At 37.3% G+C, this 18,366-nt stretch overlaps 5 protein-coding genes across 7 annotated transcripts; 2 read left to right on the top strand and 3 right to left on the bottom strand.

Annotated features, from left to right (window-relative positions):
* The first annotated feature begins 526 nt into the window (after positions 1 to 526).
* LOC115435005 (chemokine-like receptor 1) lies at positions 527 to 3,322 on the top strand. The gene is made up of 2 exons (XM_030157172.1): positions 527 to 632; positions 1,110 to 3,322. The coding sequence occupies exons 1-2, from the start codon at positions 623 to 625 to the stop codon at positions 2,186 to 2,188; spliced, it is 1,089 nt and encodes a 362-aa protein (XP_030013032.1). The 5' UTR covers positions 527 to 622; the 3' UTR covers positions 2,189 to 3,322.
* lin37 (lin-37 DREAM MuvB core complex component) lies at positions 2,932 to 6,855 on the bottom strand. Of its 2 annotated transcripts, none has more exons than XM_030157180.1 (9): positions 6,403 to 6,855; positions 6,151 to 6,226; positions 6,023 to 6,073; positions 5,862 to 5,891; positions 5,635 to 5,720; positions 5,329 to 5,489; positions 4,677 to 4,811; positions 4,520 to 4,593; positions 2,932 to 3,318 (listed from the first exon to the last, which is right to left on the bottom strand). In XM_030157180.1, the coding sequence occupies exons 1-9, from the start codon at positions 6,434 to 6,436 to the stop codon at positions 3,231 to 3,233; spliced, it is 735 nt and encodes a 244-aa protein (XP_030013040.1). In that variant the 5' UTR covers positions 6,437 to 6,855; the 3' UTR covers positions 2,932 to 3,230. The 2 variants fall into 2 exon arrangements, with proteins under 2 accessions (XP_030013040.1, XP_030013041.1); XM_030157181.1 differs by having other exon boundaries at positions 4,677 to 4,808; positions 6,403 to 6,851.
* A 17-nt stretch (positions 6,856 to 6,872) lies between these two features.
* proser3 (proline and serine rich 3) lies at positions 6,873 to 12,742 on the top strand. The gene is made up of 13 exons (XM_030157158.1): positions 6,873 to 7,377; positions 7,454 to 7,562; positions 7,668 to 7,915; positions 8,713 to 8,843; positions 8,967 to 9,070; positions 9,569 to 9,654; positions 9,734 to 9,870; positions 10,021 to 10,250; positions 10,890 to 11,374; positions 11,470 to 11,590; positions 11,946 to 12,117; positions 12,340 to 12,421; positions 12,595 to 12,742. Exons 1-13 carry the CDS (start codon positions 7,367 to 7,369, stop codon positions 12,644 to 12,646), a joined length of 1,968 nt encoding a protein of 655 aa, XP_030013018.1. The 5' UTR covers positions 6,873 to 7,366; the 3' UTR covers positions 12,647 to 12,742.
* An 85-nt stretch (positions 12,743 to 12,827) lies between these two features.
* hspb6 (heat shock protein, alpha-crystallin-related, b6) lies at positions 12,828 to 14,690 on the bottom strand. The gene is made up of 4 exons (XM_030157182.1): positions 14,146 to 14,690; positions 13,903 to 14,065; positions 13,358 to 13,480; positions 12,828 to 13,261 (listed from the first exon to the last, which is right to left on the bottom strand). Exons 2-4 carry the CDS (start codon positions 14,056 to 14,058, stop codon positions 13,103 to 13,105), a joined length of 438 nt encoding a protein of 145 aa, XP_030013042.1. The 5' UTR covers positions 14,059 to 14,065; positions 14,146 to 14,690; the 3' UTR covers positions 12,828 to 13,102.
* Positions 14,691 to 15,467: 777 nt separating this feature from the next.
* On the bottom strand, positions 15,468 to 17,341 carry psenen (presenilin enhancer, gamma-secretase subunit). 2 transcript variants are annotated; one of them, XM_030157184.1, is made up of 4 exons: positions 17,263 to 17,341; positions 16,793 to 16,881; positions 16,439 to 16,543; positions 15,468 to 16,014 (listed from the first exon to the last, which is right to left on the bottom strand). In XM_030157184.1, exons 2-4 carry the CDS (start codon positions 16,851 to 16,853, stop codon positions 15,875 to 15,877), a joined length of 306 nt encoding a protein of 101 aa, XP_030013044.1. In that variant the 5' UTR covers positions 16,854 to 16,881; positions 17,263 to 17,341; the 3' UTR covers positions 15,468 to 15,874. The 2 variants fall into 2 exon arrangements, with proteins under 2 accessions (XP_030013044.1, XP_030013043.1); XM_030157183.1 differs by having other exon boundaries at positions 16,793 to 16,900; positions 17,263 to 17,326.
* Between the last annotated feature and the right edge of the window lie 1,025 nt (positions 17,342 to 18,366).

Here is an 18,366-nt window from a genome sequence, read left to right as displayed (position 1 = left end):
AAAAAAAGAAGTACTGCTTTGTTTTCTTTCCTGCAGTAAAAGTAAAAATGGACAGGCTCTGAATGTGAAGAATAAAAGCAAAAAGTTGTTTTTTCAAGGACATTTCAACCGATTGTTTCTGTCCAGAAGGAACCTGGGATCTTATGAATGTAGTATACTCTGAAAATGTCCAAAAATGTGTTTTTAATTGTTTTAAATTCGTGTCATAGTGGATTAAACGTTAATCTCTGTTGTAGTGGTGTCTGTGTGTGTTATGATTGAAGCAGTGATAGGGGTGTGTACTATACCACAAGGAAGCATCTATAGAGATTAAAATGTAGATGCAAGTTTAAGAAGATATAAAAGTCAGTTTAGTTTATTGGATGGCTTTTAAGTAAGTATAAGGAAGTTGGCAGAATAACATGAATTGAAATTTAATAAATGTTCAGGGTTTCAGAAAAACTATGAACACATTTATAGTATTTATGAGTTAATCATTACTGAGAAGTCATTGCAGAAGTTCAGTGTCATTGGCAGCTTGTTGGATAGAGGAAGCGTGATCATAAACACACAAACTGAGTTTAAGCAGTTTCAGTCACAGGTCCGGAGAGAATGAAGAACCAGTCTTGCTGCACCTGAAAAAATGAGTACCGGTAAGATATAACCATTTAATTCTATTGTTTTTTTTAAAATAAAAATATGACATGTCATGGTTTGTAGAAAGAAGCTGAGCTGGAAAACTAGAAAACTCAACTTGCAAATTAATAAAATGTAAGCTATAACTACTGCTATAACCCATTTTTGTGTTATTGTGAAAGTTACTTGGACATGTTCCTGCTAAAAACACAGTTGTGTTGAAGGTCCACAACCCTGCCTTTGTAAAAGAAGAACAATGTCATGCAGTAATCATCAACTACCATGAATTTCATGTCTCCTTTTGATATTTACAAACCATTCATTCCGTAAAATAACTGTAAAAAAAGTGCTGAGTGCTATTATTGAAGGATTTAAATGTGCACAAAACTATAAAGTCTTACAGAAAATCTCCAGATGCAGATTCTTTTGCTCTGTTTTATCATTGCATAATGCAGGATGTGTTGAAGTACAAATGTCATTTCTGTGTTGTTTAGGTAAAAGCTCCTCCGCTGCAGGTCAACCTGCTGGGTCGGATTGGGATACAAATGTCCGTATAGCGTCTGTGGTCATCTACTGCATCATCTGTGTGCTTGGAACCATGGGCAACGGTCTAGTTATCTATGTGACAGGCTTCAGGATGAAACAAACTGTCAACTCTGTTTGGTTTCTCAACTTGGCACTGGCTGACTTCCTCTTTACTGCCTTCTTGGTTTTCACAATCATCAGTACCTCCCAGGATCACCAGTGGAATCTGGGACGTGTCATGTGCAAGCTCAACACCTTTGTAATTGTGGTCAACATGTTTGCCAGTGTCTTTCTTCTGCTGGCCATAAGTCTGGACCGTTGCCTGGCCACTTGGGTGGTGGTGTGGGCACAAAACAAGCGCACAGTTCGCAAAGCCCAGATCATATGTGCTGTCATCTGGGCCGTTGCTGTAGCCTGCAGCACCCCATATGCCACTTTTCGTGAGGTTTTGCAGATAAACAACGTGAATCGCTGTACTTATTCTGTGCCTCCCACAAGTAAAGAATATTTCACTCTTGCAATTTTTCGCTTTGTAGCTGGATTCCTCATCCCATTCTTGGGAATATTTGTTTCTTACTTGGCCATATATGTTCGTGCAAGACGCCTACAGAGAAAAAGAAACAAGAGATCTCGCAGAATTATAATTGCTGTCATTCTTGCATTCTTCATCTGTTGGCTGCCCTTCCATGTCTGTCAGCTTATAGAATTACTGTCTAAAAACAATCAAGTCTTGAGTAATGTCCGTAAAATTGGTCCTCTAAGTGTATGCCTGGCCTTTCTGAACAGCTGCCTGAACCCTCTTCTGTACGTTTTTATGGTTGAGGAATTCCAGAAGAAGCTCAAGCAGTCTATATGCCATGTCCTAGAAAGCGCCCTGGCAGAGGAACACTTGTCTTTGATGTCATCTCGCTCATTGTCGTCACATTTCTCACGGAATACAAGGAAGTCTGAAACTGCTGAACCTGTGGAGACCAAGGATACTGCCTCCTCCTTATGCCACACAGAAAACAAAGTGGTCATCACTGATGACACATTCAGCGAACAGTAACCAAATCCACATTTTGGAATCAGACCCTGAGGAGCTTAAAGCACAAATGGAGAAAATTACATTTTGAAAGAAATATTTGCATTAAAAAACAACTTGGGCTTTACTTTTCATTGGTAGTTAATTTTATTCACTTTGCTGTTCAGTTTAAAATGTAGCTGACTGACTCCATCGTTAACAGATGAGTAGGTATGATGCACCATGTAAATATGAAACATCTTTGGTAACAATGTAAAATATTTTGATTATATGATCCCTCAATAAATCAATGCCTTTGTCCAGAACCTTAATCTTTTACTTTCCAGCTTATTGAATTGGATGAATTACTGACTCAACAGTTTATTCAATAAATCTTTAATACTGAAGAACCATTCTCCTCTTTCGAAATTGGAAATGGATACATAAGACAAACTGAAGGGTTATTTATCTGACTAGAGAGAGATACAATCTTGACAGATATGCAAACACTGCACATATCAGTTTGGATGTTTTGCTCATTTTGGTTTGACAAAAAAAAAAAAAAAAAAGACAAAATTGGGAGAAAAAAGAAATTCCAGACATTTTCCTTATTGAAGTTTAGCCCAAATCACAGTGGAAATCACATATACACAATAAGCTTCTTCCAGCTCATCTTCATTCTCCAGCAGGTGTGTATTAAAATAAGCAGCCAAATGTCACTACTGAAAAGAACAGGACTTTAATCAGTCTTGGTAATGCTGAGGATACAAGGTTACTCATGAGACAAAGAAGAGTGGGTTCTTTTATTTGAGCATTTGAACACTTCAAATTATGCAAAACAGTCCAACATCACTGGAAAACATTCTCACAAATGAAACTGCTGAAAAATTTCACTAACTCCTGTAAGATACTCTTCACTACAATGCATAGGAAATCAGATCTATTTAAGGCTCAGGGGTCTGTTAAACGTGTATTTGTGAGTCCAATTTCATGGATGACAGTTGTATTCTGATGGTGACTGCGACAGTATGGCTGTTTTCCAGCTGCATAGAATCAGTTCTGTAGAAGACAGCTGTAAGGCGGCCCGTTAGCGATCGTACAGCTCCTTCATCTCCTTAAGAATCTTAATGCTCTCACTGTATCTTAACTGGTTCTTGTTAGAGCACTCTTTCCATCTGGGAAGAAAAAAAAAATTCACAAATTCTGATTACTAACTTGTTGATGCAGTATTGGCTTTTAATAAACATATATACAAAATGATTATTCAACCCATTAAAAGACCCAAATATCCATCACTGATCAAAAGCATCTACTAATGTAAACTGTTTAATACCTCTTGATCCACTAAACCTGTTGATACATGTAAATAACTGATGTAAAATGTAGTTTGTCATCTTTTCATGGTCATCAGATATGACCCATTTGGACGTTCAGGGGCTTCGTAGTGAACGTGGAAACACTATCATCTTCTACAACAGTGATTCACCAGTAAAACCCATGGAGTTGGATCAATGACAGTGGATGGAAATGCTTGGTTTATGTTCAGTTAATGATATATTTTACTGGAAAAGTCTTTTTTTCTGTTTTTAATATATAAAAACCATCAGCTTCAATCTGAGCTTTTATGAACATCTACGATCGGTAAATTAAATACAGAAAAATACCTGATTTATACTGATAAAATGCAAAATAAAGAAGATAACATATGATAAATGGTGATAAATCACTTAAGAAAGGTTCGATGCGTAGAAAATTTCATTTGGGAACTGACACAAAAGTAGTGCTGGGTCTTTATGGATTAAACCTGTAAAGGTTACTAAGAACTGCAGATTTTCCATGCTGCTTTGTACACACATACAATATCCAAATTCATTACACGACTCTAATTGATAAATAGTAGCATTCTGCAGTCTGTTGTTTCTGTATAACAGACCACTGCTATGTGATGTGCAGTTCCAAATGCAGAACCTAAAAGACCATTTTACCGAGTGAAAGCAAGGAAATCATTTACAAATCAGTGAAATTGTGTTAACATCAACATATATGTCAAATTTTAGTTAAAACTGTGTAAAAATGAGTAAAAACATGGTTACAACTTAAACATATTATCCCTTATAACTAATTGCTTTAAATTTAAATTTACCAATCAGAATGCACAAAGAATAATTTGGAAGCCAATGAGTGTTTCAGTTTAGGTTTATCAAAATGAACAGATTTAGGTGAAAGTGAATGTTAGCTTTGGTCAAAATAAGGCAAAAACTTAAATTTGAAAATTATTTCGTTCTTGAATTTTTCCCCAAGTGAGTTTTACAGCCATGCATGCAAGTCTGGCATCGGACTGCATCAAAAATTTTGTTTGGTTTTTAAGTTACATACTTCTGCCGAATCTTCTTCCAGCGTTCCATGTGGTCGCATATGAGGGATCCTGATACAGGAGCTGAATCTACTGACTGTGCAATGAGAAAATATTGTTAAGTTACAGAGTTTAAGTAACATTTGTGTCCTTTAATCTTACACAGACATTGTACTGAACCTTGGAAACAGCCGGTTTTTCAGTCTGTGGAATCCTGAGATTGACCGGTTCACCAGAGGGACTGACTGGACAAGAGGTCGGGGGAGGAAGTCTGTACACGTTTTGACCTTTTCCATTTATAATGTCTGTGACCTGCCAGAAGAAAGATATTTGAAATCTGATGTGCAGCAGTACACGACTGCTGTTGATTCTCCTGTTTAACCTTTCACTTTGAAAGCTAGAAACGATATTTTGAGGTACACAAAGTACTACGTAGTGACATCTGCAAACTCTACACTAACTTTCTACAAATACATGCATCCTCACTTGTTCAAAAGAATGCAGTACATTCAGATGCCAATTATCATAAATTGAATTGTCATATTAAACTAAAACTGGGTCACCACTGCTATAGACTTTTTAGCAGATAATGCAAGCCAACTTTAGTTACTGTACTCAACAAGGGAACCAACTAAAACAAGCAATGTGGGAAATATCACTTTAGAAATACTTTCGGGACATTTTACAAGCATTTATTTAGTAGGTGATGTGACAAGAAACAGAGCAGAGAAAGAGAGGAATAACTTGCAAAGTCACCCAGAACCTGGATATAGCTATGGATGTGTTTCATACAGTAAAATATGAGCAAATCAGCACAAATGCATTCCCTTACCTCATCGTCTACCATGCTGTGTGGTGAACTTGGAGAAGCAGCTGGTTCTCGAACAGATGGATTGTTTCTCATCCAGGCACGGCAAATAGGATACAGGGGTGTGCTGGTGTTGAACTGAGCTAGATCCACACTGCGATCAAACAGCTTAATAATGTAAGCATCTGCCAAGTGGAGAAGAACATAGATGGGAAGATAAAAGGTAAGAAACTCCAGAATAACGTAAAGTAATACAGCAATGTAAAGTGACCCACTAACACAAAAAGGTTAATACTCTGCTGAATTACTTTCAAAAATTTAACCATTTACTTTGTTTATGCTGATTACTCTCTGGAATGCCTTCATCCATCTCTTTTCGCTTCTTCCTCCGATGTTGAGGAAATCGTGCAGATGGCCTAAAAATATAACACAAGGACTTCACAACATGTCCAAAAAGACTCCAAAAATGTTCTGCTACAGGAAATCTTTCACTTCATGCAAGCTTCCATTGTGACATTAATGCTACTGCCAGCTGTTAAAACAATATAAACACTTACCTTTTTCCAGCAGATGATGGAGACAAATCCCTAGAGAAAGCACATTTCAAACATTTTCAGTGTGTATTAATTGCTGTATCAATACTACAGAAAATCACTGACACAGTAAGTTTTTATGCAGTCAAAAACATCAGAAATTAAAATAAATTCTTGATGCATACTTGTTTAAAGAGTCCGCCGATATTTTTCCAGCGTCACCCTCATTTTGCTCCCTGTTCAAAACAAAAACACATTAATTTCCCTGCAAACCTACAAATGTTAGACGAATTTAATAATCGATATTCCCAACCTTTCACTCTCACTCTTCTCCACCAGCCCTTTCAACAAAGCTTCTAGTCTGCTGCGTCCAGCCGTCAACTCCAGATCTGTCATGGTAAGAATAGTAAACAGTGGACGCTTATTTTAAAAGGATTACTCAATGCCACAAATGAGGAGTTATCGCTGCTATTTGAGGTTACTACATTTTTCATCACTTAATTCAACCTATGTAATACCAAATGAAAAGTGCCAAACCATGTTTATGTTCCATGACACCTCTTACCTGGCCTTTCGGTTTTAATCTTGACGTGATGCATTGTCTCCAAAGCTTCTGTTAATCCAGCAAAGTAAAAGAAAAACGCACCCTCCTTAAATCGCCCTAGTTTCCTAGTTGATTGCCGAAAAGCAGTGCCTTTAATGATGATGACGTTTTTAAGGTCACGCGTTATTAACAAAAGGTTGCTACTGAACCTTTGCTTGCTAATGTTGATCTTAGCTAGCAAGCTGCGGTTACGATCGGTAACCACGTAGCAGTTCAACGTTACTTAGCTTTAATCATTTGACTATACTCGTTAGAAAATCTACCGGTAACATACATTTAGCAAGACCTAATATTCATCCCCCGCAGCATTTATTTATCCACTTGAGATTTACTGTAGTTTGTCCTTTTCATTACAACCGTGACTAGCTCCTACTAGCTAAATTTACCTTTGCTAACTTAGCTTATTTTGACCAACGCATAGGCTTTTGGAGACTTTCCTCTTCCGCGCGCTGCCCCTTTCCTGTAAACTGATTGGTTCTTAAGGACAGAGGTTTGTGTATATGGTTGGGTGTTTGAGATGTCAGTCCTGGTAAACTCGGTCCTTATTGGCTATACGTCTTTTAGTAAATAACGATCGACTCAAAATATGACGCTTTCTTCTGGTTTCAGTCGTTGCAGTGATAATATTACAGTTTAAAAACTATATCGAAAAGTTAGATCTCGGGAAACGACTGATGATCAACGGACCCGCTACTGTGGCTCTAGTGACTCTTCTGTGAACGACTTGTAGGGTACGATTCACTGATTCCGTGGTAACTTTTATGTCCACATGCCAAGTGGAGTGTATTTATATGAATGCATTAGTAAATGAGACAGTCACACATGCAGACCCACCTCTAACGTGGGGTCAGAGAGCTCAAATAGGACCAGACATAAACCACTACCACACTATAACATCTTCTACACCTCCTGTTTTCTAGGTATTATGAACTCAAGGTAAGATCTAAACTGCAAATTTGTATTTTTAACCCTAATATGTAACTCACACGTATTATGTGTATTCTTGTTACAGTGGTTCCTTGTTCACAAAGCAGAATCCATTCCAGTCAAAGCCAATGGTGGGAAAGACACACTGCCATTCATCCCATGGCCAGTCCCTGTCAAAGACAAAGAAAAAAACTGTATGTTTCACTACACTTGATTATAGACTGCAAGAGAGGTTCAATGATATTCACATTTTATTTTTATAAGTTTTCATAAACAAGCAAATGATTTCTAATTTGCAGACTTTGAGTCCTGTGCGTTCAAACCGAGACAATCCAAAATCACACAGAGTGAGCCCAAAGAGCCAGCGGCAGGTTAAGAGGCAGGATGGCCATTGTGACACCACGGATGGAGAGCCTGTGTTTTCAGAGATCTGGCCTTCTACTGAATGTGGATCATCCCCTATCAGCAATACAGCCTCCTCTGACATGGAGGCCAATATAAGAAGGCATTCTGAAGTGGATGTCCAGCCGGATTCAGTGCTGGCAAAGTATGTCTCACTTTCACAGTTAGTACATTATGCTTGAATACAGCAGTGTTTACACCATAGGTCGGCAACCTTTGCAATCTAAAGAGCCATTTTAGGACAGAAAAAGAAAACTGTCTGGAGCCAAAAGATACCCTTATACCTTTCCTCAAACTGGTGACTGTTTAAGAAGCTCTTTAGGATTAGTTTGTACAGAATATATGGAGAATAAATCAAAGTTTCAGTGCATTTACAGAACTACAAAGAAGTGACAAAACTAAAGAAAACAGTGATATTCGTCATTATTTTTGTTTGATGCAAAATGGTAAAAATGGTATCAAATGGTAAATGAAGGCTTTCTTTGCAATGAAGAATACAGATGAATACCTTCAGTGTTATAAAATTAAAAAGTAGTCTAGTTTAGCTACTATTACTGTGTATATTTTTTAAACTTTGGATTAAAGTCTATATTTTTACAACTGCATAATGTCAGAATTACTTTATTGCAATGGTAAAATATGTACAAAAAAAGTGTTTTTCATTTTCATATGGTTTTTGACAAAGTTACATTGAGGCACTGGAAAAGAGCCCAAGAGCCATATGTGGCCCTGGAGCCACAGGTTACCTACCCTTGGTCTACACCCTATGTACTGTTTTTTTTTTGTTTGTTTTTTTTTTCCAGGAAAAGCATGAAAATGTGCCAAATGTAATGCATTAATATACACAACAAAGCAACTGTGTTTTGAGGAGATAAGATTTGGATGTAGGTCATATTTTTAATTTAATTGGGACTTTTAACCAACATTGACCTTGTCCCTCAGGTACATAGAACGTTTTCGCCATGGTCAGCCACAAAGTCGGGAAGAGCGCCAACAGGATCACCTGCCTTTCTGGTGGACCACACCTTCATCTTTACCCCCCAGTTCAACATCCAGTAAATCAACGAACAGAGGCACATTGTCACTTTTCATAGATGTACTGTAGTGTATTTTAAGATATTATATAACTGCTTCTAGTCACTCAAAATCCTAAAGAGAAAACAAACCATTTACTTGAAAACCTTTCCTTCTCTCAGATATTATCCCTCCTCTGAGAGACGATCATGGACCTGCAGTTTTCAAGCCAGCTGGACAGCGTTACAGTGACAGAAGCCCCTCCCCACATAGAGGATCCCTTACTGTGAGTGCATATTTGGATTGTATTTGGTAATGAGACACATTACTGCAATTTTACCTTCTCTCCACTTTTTTTAATTATTATTTACTTGTGCTGTTATGGATCATTTGATATAGTTGCCTTAGTTTATGGAAGGTTTGACTGAATGCCCAGAAACCAGACAGCCAGAAGAGCAGTCAGCTTATTAAGTGTACTTATAAATATTTGTATTTCAGCAGCACACCACATGTGCTTTTGGAGATCTCTTGTGTTTACTTAATGCCTTGGGTACTGCTGTTTATGTGCCCATATTTGATACTTTTATGGCTTGTTCTGCCTGCTCGTGTCAAATATATAATCATCTTTAACATATAACTCATTAGATGTCTTAGCAACATAAGGCCAAACAAAAAGAGTGTAAATATTGTTGTCCAAACAATTAATTAGACAGATGTGTTCATTGTGATAGTATTCAGAATAATATTGGGCCTTAGTTTTCTGATGTTTTTTTTTTTTTTTTAGATTTTGTCAGACACTTCTCAAGGTGATTTTGAAGACTCAGAGATAATACATCTCCAGGAAAAGGCCAGCAGACTTCTGCAAAGAGGGTATGAAAACCTGCAAATAATAGTCATCATTAATGAGTTCATTCCTTTAACTATGTATAAAATCTTGTCTTTATAACAGTGAATGTACTCTCAGTGATGGATCTATCCCGGTGACCTCAGCGGGTTTAGGATCCTCAGATTTCTCTTCTCCAGTCAGTGTAGATGAACCTGTGCGAAGACCCTTTATTCCTAGTTTATTAACATGTACATCACATGGTAAGTCACATGTAGAGAACAACTGTTTTTGTAACTTTTTTTACACAAACTTTCACAACGACATTTTTATGCAATGAATTTTAAGAGCGATTCCTCTTTTTCATGCAAGCCACATTGCTGTGTCAGTGTTATGTTGCAATGTGATTACAGCAAAGACAGGCACAGACTTGGTTCAAGCTGTGACCTTCCAAAAATCTGCTGTCATTCCTACTTTGGCTCCCCCCAACCGCCCAGAAGAGGACATCCTGTTCCAGTGGCGTTTACGGAGAAAGATGGAAAAGGCCAGGGAATCGGCCCAGACCTTTTCGCACTCCAGTCTTCACAGTTCTGCATTTCAGTGGCAGGTCCACAATCTCCCAGCTTCAGAACAGTCTCACAAGGTCGAAATCATAATGTATTATTTTATATATACACTACTGGGCAAAAGCTTTAGGCAGCCTTTAGATTCATTGTTTTTGCAGAGTTGAAATGAACATATATATATCTATTTCTCAGTCTCTTTTCTTCAGATACAGCAAGAAAATACAGGAAATATGTGCACAGCCTTAAAAGACATAAAAACAGAACTACGTATGTACAGCAGTAAAAACCAAACTGCTTACTGTTCATATTTTACTGTAGTATGTACAGCAGTAAAAACGAAAGTTTCAGTTGAAAAAAAGCACCTTCTATAAACCAAAGTGGTCATATTTAGTTTGACCTTCCTTTTATACTTATCATGTCTAATCCTTTAGTTCAGACAGTATGAAATTTTTGGCATTCACTTTCTGATTAAGAACCCATTTAGTTCTATTTTTTTGTGTCTTATGGCTGTGCACATATTTTCTGTATTTTCTTGTTGTATCTGAAGAAAAGAGACTGAGAAATTAACATGCATGTTCATTTCAACGCTGCAAAAACAACAAATCTAAAGGCCTCCCAAAAATTTTTGCACAGTACTATAAATTTATATTGTATACATTAAAAAAAAATTTTATATTAAAAAGCATTTAAATTCCCTTTTGTTGTCTAACTTTCAGCAGAAACAGAGTATTCAAACTCCTGAATCCTCACAAAGAGCAACCTACGCACACATGGATGCTCCCCACTCCAAAACCAGAGAACAACCCTGTCTTACATCACCCAATTCCACTCCCTCCCCTGCCTTTGTTGCCTCCAGCTCTTTAATCTCTCATCCCCAGGCTATAACCCATGTTCCTGCGCACATGCATTTCCTCTGTGATGTTTTACCTTGTCCTAGTCAGTCCTCTCATGCTAACATGCAACAAAACATTTCACAAAGGTTAGGTCCGTCAACAAAAGTTAAGACCCCAGCTGCTCAAACTCTGGAACGGATACACATGTCACCTTCAGAACCATCCTCATCTGGAGGTATAGAGGGAGGATCAGCTCCCCATCCCAAAGAGACTGAAATGAACATGAAAGTGAAAGCCCCAACAAAATACTCAGAAAAGGATAAGAGGAAGGCAGCGACATCTACCAGAGAGCAGAAGAAATCAACCAGGTACAGTAGTGCACTTCACAAATGTCAACTTGCATTATTATGATACATTTTTCTGCGTGTGTATATATTCTATTTTATCCTTGTTCATGTCAAAGAGTTCCCAAAAAGGTCATAACGACAGTGGAGCAACAGCGACTGCAGAGATACCTAGACTCCTCTAGTCAGAACAGCCACCATCCACCACCACCATCTCCAATCCACAGTGCCTTAGGAGAGGTCAGCACATGTGCAAAGATGCAAGAGGGTTGAAAAACCTGCACAATATCTCATTTTATGTTGTCAAAATAATTTGTTCAATCATAGAATTTGGTCTTTATTGTTTATCACATTTAAAAAACCTAGACTTCATGTCATACTAGTGCACAACAAAACACCAGACCTCTTGACAAGATTTACTGTGATATAGAAAAATATCTAAATAATATGGCATTAATGTTATAATTACATAAAAAATCATACAAATTTCCTTCATTTATCACAAATATAATTGGGTTATTCATTCATTCTGACAACCTGTGTTTTTAGGTGAAATATCTTCATGTTTTCATTTTTTCTCCTTTGGCTCTCGCAGGTTGTTTCTGAAGTTTTGTTCCCTTCAACTGATTCATCTCCTGCTCAAAGGAGCTCTTTGTTGCCTGTCTGTCCTCCGGGAACCACCTCTGAGCCCCCACAATCCTCAGTCTCCCTGTGCAATACACAGAACCCAATGGAGGTCATTTCACAACTGCTACAAGAAGCTGAAGGTAAGCTAATGGCACCAAAGAGCACCAACCTTCCACATATATACGAACATTCCCAGCATTCAGATGGATGTTAAGTTACATCCCAAAGAACTTCTTTTTTCTATGTATGCTGTTGTTTTATGGTCAACTAATAACTGCATACTTTCTGTACATACTACTATAATTCTTGTACAGCATATTTCCTCCTAAAACATTGAGTTTTTGGTTGTTTTTTTTTTTCAGATTCTGATGAAAAGGAGTTTGAGGATGATCCATTACTTCAAGTTCTTCGAAAACAGAGAAAATGGGTGAAGGAACAGATCAGGTAAATTTTTAACATTTTGATCTGCAATACCCTCAATGTAAGATATATGGAAGTTGTTGTAGTTGCTCAAGGTTTTCTTGAAATCCTGTTTAGCTGATAATTGTATTTACTATATTCATTATCCACCATAACATTTCAAATACCACAAGAATAATCTGTATTTCTCCTTACAGTGAAGTGGACATGGTGTTGCATGGGCTCCTGGATCAGCAACAGATTACTTGAACTTCATTCACACGATGCAGTAATTTTTAACTTTTATAAAGAAATAAATTTTATTTTTCATTACTGAAGAAATATTTCCATGTTAAAAACTCTGGAGATATATCTGTGTGCATCATTAATCACAACCACAATACAGTGCATTTCTTTACAAAAGTTGCTCAAAAAGAAACAGCAGCCTCAATTGTGAACAGACTATGTACAAAGACTGCTTCCTTGAAACATTATGTAAGATTGATGAGTTGCAGAACAGTATATACAAACCTCAAGAGCAGGGAATATTAAAACAGTGCCAGGAACATAACATTCGTGTTTTGGCACGCACTGAGTGTTGCTGTGACTGTAGGAGTCTGAAGCTATTTCTGCTTTCTGCCTGTGTGTGTTCATCACGGCTTCTGTTACATTTGTCTTCATATATGGTGAAGATGGAAGGGATTTGCGTGTTTTGTATTAATGGGATTAGGTCAGGGATCTGGAGTTCTCAGTTTGCAGCAGAGGCGCAGATATGATCAAGATTCCATCTGGAGAGACGGCGGACTCCAAAGCCATGGTATCCACTCCTTTGGGGATTCGGTAGCGTCGATTAAACTGCCTTGTCGTGAACCCGGGACCTTCCTTCTAATATTATAAAACAGGACAGAAAACATGTTAAGAATTCAACAGTTTATGGCTTTTCAATAGAATGGATGAACCACAACACTATAGAACACCAACCTTTTTCTCCTCATGCTTTCCTTGTACTTCCACAAAGTCTCCTATCACTTTGACCATCAGATCCTCTGGTTTGAAGTACTTGACATCAACTTGAACTGTAAATCCACTGTCATCGCAGTTCACCTAACACATTAGGCAAATGTCATCAACATATGGATAAATACACAAGATCTATAAGCACAATAAATATATATAATATACACAGCAGATACTATATTTCTTATTTCACTCTTGAATGATCTGCCTGTCTTCTTTACTTTGTTTTCTACATTTAGCTGCTCTAAACACTGCAATTTCCCCAGGGTGGGATCAATAAAGTCTTATCTTAAATATCTAACAAAAAAAAAAGAAAAAAGATGACCAACAATTGAAATGGTATGTAACACTAAATATATTTGGGCTTTAGAGTCATAAAACAGCAGCTTGATAAAACAATACATAAATAAAAACTCATGATCCTTCACATTATTTTGTGAAAACAGTTAAATTACCATTAATGTACATGAGTGTTGCATATTTCAACAGAGTAACACATCATCACCTACCTCTGCAGAGCTGATATTCTCACTTTCTGGAATTAACAATTTGGGGTTCCAGTTGTATTGTCCATATGTCCCATTGAGGCGAGGTATAAGAGGTGGCAAATACTTCTCCCATGGGATACCCCCATCTGGAGTGGTGGGTGGTAGAATAAAATCCATTCCAGATCTACAGATGTAAAATAAAATAATAATAAAGTATGAGCTCGTATTTTGCATGTAAATGATACAGCTCTGGCTTTAACTCACCTCTTGTTTTGCCTGTTAATCTCTGAGTGCGTTGATCAGGGATGAACTGGAGCGTCTGACTGTCTCCGGATCTCCTGACTGCAGTGAGCTGTGCTTTATACTCCAGTTGCATAATGAGTGGGGAATTCACAGTGGGGCACCTTGCCTCTGTTTTGTTCTGGGGTTATGAGTAGCCTCCACATGGGTGTTCGGGCAGAGCCATGGTGGCTGACAGAGAAGTGTTTTGGAAGTGACACAGCTGTTGCAGGATTAAAGCCAATCAGTGTGTTTATTACCTATTACTGAGATTAGAGCGCCATTCCTTTTCTACCATTTGCTGATATGAGTCGCAGTACGAGCAGACTGTGCATGTGAAGTTCTGACCTGTTACAGACTACATGCTTAAGGTCGGTTGTCAGGAAGATCCGTCCAAAAATAAGTTCAAAAGACGCCGTGATTTGCAGAGACAGACAGTGACAGCGGGTCGTGCCAAACACATGCCGAGGCACGTGTGATTATCAGCCAATTCCACGCAGATCATTCACTTTTACTGAGGAAAACATACAGGTGCTTTACTCTGACAGAAGTAAATGGAACAAATAGTCCCTTAAAAGTCATAGCTGAGGTATAATATGACTATATCTCAAAGTAGGAATACAATTTGATATTCTTTGATAATATTATCATCATTAATTGTCCATTAATGTACAGAAAGTATTGCTGGTTTATATGGAACCATTCAAGGCTAACTATTCATTTTCCCAAAAATACTAGTCCTGTAATCTTCTTTTATAGACTATATAGAAAAGTAACACACCATATTTTGACATCTTTGACATTTTGAGATAAAACTATTGTATAGTTTAAACACACACGTCACTATTCTTATTAGACACATAAAATTCAGTTTTGTTTTTTTTTTTCATTTTTCTCCCCCTAATAATTCACTAAGCAAGTCATTAAATCCTGAGAAGTACATGTTGATATTCCCGATTTGTTCTTGGCACACTGTACAACAGTGAAGTCAGTAGTTATCTACAGCGGGTACATGTTCTCCCTGTTTGTAATGCAGAACATGTCATTTAAGCTTTGGCTGTTGTGACTAAAAATACAGGATGATAAAAAAGATGGGACATTTGGTGGGATTAAGATACTGAGTTTCACAACAGGCGGCAGTGATTGTCCAGGATGTAAAATATTAGGTGTTCATATACATATAAATATAAACTGACAATACACAGCTGATGAGTCACCAGTCAACAATTTTGATGTGCAGAGATCTAAAAATAAATATAAAATGAAATACTATTGTAGGAAATAAAATACAGTGACAACAGGTGGAACAGAGTCATTTTGAACATTTTTAATTTCATTCATAAACATGTGAAAAACAGTTATGGTGCAGTCATACACAAAATGATCTTCCACAATAGTGGAAAAGATGTGGAACTTACAACTCTGAAAACGAAGGAAAATGGAGCCTGCTGTAACGTTTGCACACCTATAAACTGTACATGATGGTTACTCTTGTCTGCTATAGAATTTTAATATGCCTATTCCACAGCCTAATGACCAAAGAACTTCTGGGTAAACAAAACTTTTCTAGATTTACAGTCTTTAAAAGATAAGAAGAATGAGAATGTTAGTGTTGAATTTAGTTCCAGAAAAAAACCCTATTCAGTTCAAAAAAGAATATTCTTTGGTCCAGTAGAATGGATCATGTTATTTGTAAAAAGATGTGCCATCATTCTCATGGAATACCTAGTGGAATTGTAAATGACAGGTAGTCCCCCACCTCCCCCCATTCTGCTCTGAAGTGCTGGAAAATGGTTATCCATGTTGTGAGTACTGCTACCCATAACAGCAATCCAAAGGCTGACCGCTTCACATCTAGACCAAAAAAAAAAAAAGAGAGAGAGATCAAGAAAGTGACATAGCATGTCACACAGTAACTACAATATTTTGTTGACTGGAGAGTACAACACTTCAGTAACTTATTAGTAAGAACAATTTCTGAACACTGCTGGCAAGATTTTTCCTCTGTTACATTCCCTAAACATCACTAAACAACTATGAAAGGTACAGTATAAAAAGGAGTAAGATTTATTGTCAATATCTTTGGCAACACTAACAGAACAAGCATGCCTCGGCAACAGATTTCTGATTATGTAAATGTGAAATGTAAGTTCTTTACTCAAATGCAACTTTTGCTGGATAACAGGCTTTCCTAACATTTCCTGGGTTTATTTATAGTTTTCCTGTTATATTTATGTTTTTTAAAATCTGTTTTACGCAATACAGTTGTATTACTCACAGGTTTTAATCTGAAGCTGTTCAGTGTAGGCTGGCTTGACAAAGGCCTCCCGAAAAAACCAAACTACATTCACAAGCCACAGGAAAGGAAGAAATGCAAAGCCACCTGAAAGAAAAACAGGATAAAATAAATATGAAAACTGTTGTCTGTAATACCACTGAGTAAATACCTTGTCAAATTTACTGCAGACTGCTCATGCATTAGCTCACATAAAGCTTCCACTTGTTTAACTATACACTAGGCATTCACATATAACACATGCATGTATCCATACATTACAAACCAAAGGGAAAGGGTAAGATTGTTAATCTATGTGCGTTAGTGCTGTCATAATTATTTTAGTCGTGTTCCCACCTAAATAATATTTTCGGCATAGGCTGAGTTTCTCTTCATTGGGCAGTCGTTCCAGGTTCATTGTGAATTTCTGTGGCTCTGAAAACGATCCTGCTTGAAAAGAATGAATTGAAAGAAAAATGAGGTTACTGAGCCTAGTTGAGGCAGAAACCCGAAGACAAACAGAATCAGGTCGAGTGTACATGATCGTGACTCGCCATAATGCCTGGACAGATCCCAATAATGAATGGTCATATAATATTTCGTGTCCGGGTTTGATGCCAAACTCCAACACAGTTTACACGGTCAGCTGATTCCGCTGATGCTATCGTTGTCACTTTGTTAGCATAGCTCATCGTTAGCTTACTCCAATTAATTTGGCTAATTACAAGAGTAGCTGCTATGAGCATCCATGTTCTCACTCTATATCGGGCTACTGTATAATACACTGAGTTTAAAAGAATGCTATACGTTGAAATAATATAACTTACCTAATAATTGGGAGGTCGAGCTCTAGAAACAACACTTCCTCTTTCTTCCTCTGTATCGTAGTTTTTCCTTCTTCTTCGTCGGTGGTTTTTGAGTTGTACAAACCAAAGCTGGAGTTTCTACCGCCCCCTATTGTACAGTTTGTGATAATAAGCGTTCGAAAACATGGATGTGTTGAGAAGACCAATTGTTTATTATATGCAGGGTATGGTTACAACGTTGCTCCTCTTCGAGGAATGGAAAGGAACTTCATGTTTGTTGATTGGTTGTTTATCCGAATCCTTTTGTCAAACCTTAAGTCATGTCACTTTTTTTTTTTTTTTTTTTTTTTACAAAGGTCAGCTGTTTATGAGAAGTAATTCTTTTGTCTGATAAGCTTATTACTGGCAATTAGAATTGTTTCAACTGCTTCACTCATTTTGACTTAAGCCAAAGAGCTTAATAAACAACAATATACACTGCACAGCCAAAAAAAAAAAAAAAAAAAGTCACACATGTCATTTTTCACTGCACCACCTTTGGTTTTGATCACAGGAGACATTCACTGTGACATCTTTTTTTGCTAAATAATACTTATGTAGTGTCACAATAAGGTTCATAATATTTTTTCCATCCATAGTTGTGTTAATTTTTGATTATTGATGATGGAGTATCGGACCTGCATCAAGTTTTCATCACATCCCAAATTAGAGTCTGGACTTTATGGTGGCTAATCCATGTATGAAAAGTATATCTCACTCTCCCTGAACCATTCTGTCACAAGCCTGATGATCCTGATCACTCCTGGCATTGTACAATCTTTTTGACATTAGAGACATGAGAGGCTACTTGCTGCAGTTAGAGTTAAATAAACAGCCTGGATTTAACTAAACAAATAATTCAGATCCTTCCATGGTTAAGTACTGCAGTGGTTAATAATGTTTCAGCTGTAACAGGTTATTTAACTCTAACTGATGCAGTAAGTACCCTCTCATGTCTTTAACCTCAAAAAGATTGAACTTGATGATTCTCTCTCTGACTGTCCATCATCAATAAACAAAAAAATTAAAGTAACAATGGACAGAAAAAAATATCATGAATGTCATTGTGACACTACATAAGCATTA

The sequence above is a fragment of the Sphaeramia orbicularis genome, chromosome 16 (assembly GCF_902148855.1).
Source record: "Sphaeramia orbicularis chromosome 16, fSphaOr1.1, whole genome shotgun sequence".
NCBI classification, from domain to species: Eukaryota; Metazoa; Chordata; class Actinopteri; order Kurtiformes; family Apogonidae; genus Sphaeramia; species Sphaeramia orbicularis.
This window is presented reverse-complemented; position numbering and strand designations above follow the sequence as displayed.